Here is a 5067-nt window from a genome sequence, read left to right on the forward strand (position 1 = left end):
AAAAATTACCAAAGTTTATTATGCAAATGATTTTTTTAAGATGTTTTTATTCGGTTTAACCGGTTCAATCGGTTTATTTTGACTGGTTCAACTGGATTTTTCTAAAAACTGGTCGGTTCAGAAATCGACGTAAAACCGATGATAATTGAACTGTTCCTTTCCCCGATTCCCGGTCTAACCGGTTCGACCGGCCGGTTCAAACCGGTTTTTTAAAACATTAGATAATACGATCCTGTCACGATCCTACAAAAAAATCCAAATAAAATCGGGATCAATTTACAATGAGAACAGATCACAACCACGATTCGACCTGTCATATCCGATCCATTTCAAGATCCGTCTTTAAATGACCCATACCCGGCCAAGTGCTTGGGGGGCAAGTACGCAACGGTCAACTTTAAAATAGGGTTTCCAAATAAAAAACCCAATTGCGTTGCTTCACTTTCTGTCTGTGCAGATTTCCTCTCGCTTACCGAAGGTATGCATCTCTCGTTCCATCTCTGAATCGATATGATCATAAAATCTGCGTATCTCCATCATGTTACTGTGTTTATATCTGGAGGTTGTTGGATCTGCTTTTGGTGTTACATAAAGATGCGTAACGTTTCTAGGGTTTTAACGAGTTAATGAATATTTGGAATAGGTTTAGTGTTTGAGTTCTCAGATGATTTTAGGTGTAATATTAGACCAGCATTTGGCTTTCATTTTAGATAAAATGGTTCTGCGTGTTAATGAGCTATGTGATGTGAATAATTACGACTAATTATGTCTGAACTTTGCTGGAACTTTACGAGAGGAATCACTTAGCCATTTAGAGTATTTTTGTTTAATTTGCTCGTCGTTTTTCTCTATTTGTGTGGCTAATTACTCATTAGCATCTTGTCTCAAACTTATATTTACAATCTTTATCTTTAATTCAGACCACAATATATATGTTGTCATTCTGATTGATATTTTCTACGCAATGATGTCTCTGACATATGTGAACACTGATTCCTATCAATATATCTTTTTTTCTTGTGCACACTTATTGTATTACAATGGTTCTTTAGAATCTCTTAATCCATGAGATTATGCCCAAATTTAGGCTTTCTGTAGACTGCTAAATTTTCTACCAATTGAGAGGATATTCGCTTCCATTAAAGTTTCTAGGGACATAGAACAGGCTAAAACAAAGATTCTTTCTTGGATTCCATCATACAAAGCTTTTGCTTCTATTAATATCTATTTTTTCTAACAAATGCATTACAATCTTTTTTCAGGTTCCAGGGTTCCTTGTTATCTTCATCTAGTTCACCACACAACCACCATGTCCGGGAAAGAAGAAAAGGGCGGCACACAGGATGCCGCCGAGAGAATCAAGGCGGCAACACTCTCGGCCGCCAAGGGCCTCAGCCGTTCTCAGGCGGAACGAGCCGCCGCTGCCGCCGCCCGAAATGTGAACGCCTACGGGCAGAAAGAAGAAGGGCCAAGCAGATGGCAAGAAAGGAAAGAAGCAAAGAGACAAATGTATCTCATGAGTACTGAAAAACAAGTAAGACTTGGTGAAAGAAAAGACCTCAAAACCTCAACACCAACTGCTACAAATTGCCAAAAGTGTTTCCAACCGGGGCATTGGACTTATGAATGCAAAAACGAACGTGTTTACATTTCCCGACCTTCTAGAACACAACAACTGAAAAATCCCAAGTTGAGAATGCGGGCCCCGGTTTCGTATGATTTGGATAATCCAGAGGTTGGGAGAGAGGAGAAAGGGGATGGGAATGTTAAGAAGAAGAAGAGTAGGAGTGGAGATAAGAGTAAGAAAAGGAAGCATGGGTCGAGGTCGGAATCGGAATCGGAATCAGGATCTGGGAGTGGTAGTGATAGTGAGGCTTCAGTGTTTAGTGAGTCGGAATCGGGTACGGAGTCGGGGTCTTCTGAAGGGAGCGATTCGAGTGATAGTTCGGATTCCGATTCCGGGGACGATAGGAGGAGGAGAAGTAAGAAGGACAAGAAGAAGAAAGCGAAAGAGCCGAGGAAAAGGAAACACCGTCGGCATAGTAGTTCCGATTCGTCGGAGTCGGAATCAGAGTCGGAGTCGGAATCAGAATCGGATTCCGATGACAGTAGAAGTCGGAGGAAGGGCAAAAGGCATAGCAGAAAGCATTGAAAGCATTCAAGAGAGGTTTTCAAAGTCCAGCAAATTCAGGTTGATGAAGCATTTAGATTCTGGATGGGGGTTAAAAGTAAAAAACCATTGGTTTTCAGTATTTTGCTATATTGTTGATTGGAACAAGTGCATGCATGCATGGTTTGAAGTTTTCTTTCTTTTCTTTGTATGATACAGTAATATACTTTTAGAATTATGAATGAGTTATTGTTTAGTCACAACACTGTGTCTTAGTCGGAGACTTCACAAAAACCGTTTACTCTTGAGGAAAAAGCATATTTGTATTTTTTTTTTTGCCAAATAAGTCTATTTGATTTTTCACTCAAAATACGTTAAAAGCCCAATAATCATGCATAATGCATTTAATTCTTAAGAGCTTAATTGATTTCCCCTTTAACCCTTAAAAACTTCATAGATTGTGGTATTGACAATGTTTTATTCAATTTTATCTTATAACCTCTATAACTCATTTTACATTGTCCCACAATTGAAGCTTAACGGTTAAAATATGAAATCTCATACAAAAAGCTCAATTTCAAACCTTATGATATACCCATAAATCAAAGGTACTCATTTTAAGAGTTTGGGTTTTACAATGTATTCATTATTGAAACAAGAATTTTTTTTCCTTCGGTTTTTTCTCGTTTACTACAGTGGTAGGGATAAGTAGTATAGTCAGGAACATCGAGTGAACTAAGAGAAAAGCATTTGTGGTTGATGATGAATTAGAGGACTATGATATTGATGAACAAACAAGTTCTCAACATCTAAAGGTTCCTTTTGATGCATTCCTTTATGATTTTTGCCATGTCCGTGTTTACAAGGAGAGACATAATAATGATGAGCAAGCCTTTAAAGAAGAAAGTGTGTCTAGTAATTAAAGGGAAATGAAGGAGGACATGACCTATCTGTTCATTGGAAGACGATGAAACCACATCTTAGGCAAAGATTTTCTAGTCCGGAGGAATTAAGGTTCTTCCTTACAAACTATGCTTTTAGCAATGTATATCTAATTAAGGTGACCAAATCCTCTACTCAAAGGCTTCAAGCCAAATGTGGTTTTTGATAGGTTTTCTACATCTAAATACATGATATTGCGCGACGGAAACAAACAAATATTCCTGTGTGTTCATGCAACATAGAGATATGGGTTTTTTAGATTAGCTTTGATACCCACATTTTTTTATTGAAAAAGGTGGATAACAAAGAAATAAGGGATGATCTAGCATTTTTTTTTTCCATTTCTTTATTTCTTTTTTTTATCGGATTTTTTTTTATATGATCTAGTCATTTTTATGGTCCAAATAGATTATATATATATATATATATATATATATATATATATATATATATATATATATATATATATATATATATATATATTGATTTTGCACTTTATTTCATCATTTTGTTTTATTCTGATTGTATCTACGTACCCATTTTTTATTTGGGTTGATAACTGAAGGGTAGAGTAATCGGCTAAAGAAAAAATAGAAAAAACATACATCTTTTTGTAGTCAATGATGTCCTTTCTTGAGAGCATGTTATTTCCACCTTGTTTGGATGAAAAGACGCAAACCATAATCCCTATTTTGGTTCACACCCAAGAACACCAAAGAGAAGAACAAAGAAAACTAGGAGATAGGCTAGATCAAAACTTCTACTACCCTAGAGGGGCTAATAAAATAAATCACCTCAAATAAAGAAGAGGGGACGAGGACAAAATTTTCAAGCCTTGGAACGAGTAAAATGGTTTGATCCCTAGCGCCCTATTTCTAGGCTATAGTTGCTTAGCCCCAAAGCATCTCCAAACCTATGTGGGATAGCCTAAAATTCTTCCACATCCTTATCTTGTAGGGATTCTAGAATATTCCAATCAACTAACTTTTAATTTACCAATATTCAACTCCTTGAATTAATTAACTGCTAATTAATTCCAAAATAGTTTCTAATTAATTTATTAAGCCACAAGAAATTAATAAACTAATTTCTCCTAAATTCTTTTATGCTCAATTGGGTCATGAAGGCAACCCAAAAAGATTTTGTTATTATTAGAAATGTTACCAATAGTTAATGATATTGGACACTCTTTCCAATAGTCTCCCATTTGGATAAGTCATTAATTATATGAAGTCCACTACTTCTTCAATAATCAACAAAGAGAATGTCGCAATGCAACTGCCGAACTTTGATCTAATCAAGATTCAACCCTTAGATAAGTGATCAACTATTCATTTGTTTTACAAGATATATGTATGAACCTAAGACATGGATAAGGGTCAGTCAAAAAGTTCATGATTATGTTTCCTAATAAAGATTTGTGACGACTACATCTAATTACTAAATTAAATACATCAATTTCAGTCACGGCTCGGCCAAGCACTTTAGATGTTAACACCAAATCATCGAGGGGCCTATAGATATCGTTTTTCCTGTTAAGGCAAAAGGGAAAAATAAACTTTGACTACATAGTTTTCTTCTACTCACCATGTCACACATGTATATACCCTTTATTACTACCATTTACGGATAGCGTTGGAGCATACTAATGGATAAAAGATTCGTAAAGCAAAAAAGCCTCATGTATCTCGGTTTGAAGCATAAGAGATATTATCATCTTAGAAGTACTTGTGATTTTATACATGAAGCGATATCTAAGTACAAGTTGTTCCAATACTTAAATCTCCATTAAGTACTAATAGTGTACTCGGGACGGTACACCAAGCATTTACTGACCCGGGTACAAAAAGCAATCAGTAACCCGGGATTTGCCGAACTCAAGGGCAAGAGTTACATAAAGTAAGGCGAAAGTAGAACGACGTGGTTGTGGGTGTGGTAAATTTTTTGTGAAAAACTATAGATTTTTTTTGTTTTGAACCCCAAACTCGGCATGTATGAGTTGTCCACTCACCGTG

General features: G+C 36.1%; 1 protein-coding gene across 1 annotated transcript; it reads left to right on the forward strand.

The window, feature by feature from the left end:
* Positions 1-379: 379 nt before the first annotated feature.
* Positions 380-2373, forward strand: LOC145057727 (zinc knuckle (CCHC-type) family protein). Its single transcript, XM_079005604.1, has 2 exons — positions 380-478; positions 1263-2373. Exon 2 carries the CDS (start codon positions 1310-1312, stop codon positions 2150-2152), a length of 843 nt encoding a protein of 280 aa, XP_078861730.1. The 5' UTR covers positions 380-478; positions 1263-1309; the 3' UTR covers positions 2153-2373.
* The last annotated feature ends 2694 nt before the right edge of the window (positions 2374-5067 follow it).

The sequence above is a fragment of the Lactuca serriola genome, chromosome 6 (genome assembly GCF_051521515.1).
Source record: "Lactuca serriola cultivar US96UC23 chromosome 6, Lser_US96UC23_V15, whole genome shotgun sequence".
Taxonomy (NCBI): domain Eukaryota; kingdom Viridiplantae; phylum Streptophyta; class Magnoliopsida; order Asterales; family Asteraceae; genus Lactuca; species Lactuca serriola.

What these genes read in the sequence shown, in the direction of transcription:
- LOC145057727 (XM_079005604.1), top strand. Translation starts at nt 1,310, where the DNA reads ATGTCCGGGAAAGAAGAAAAGGGCGGCACACAGGATGCCGCCGAGAGA.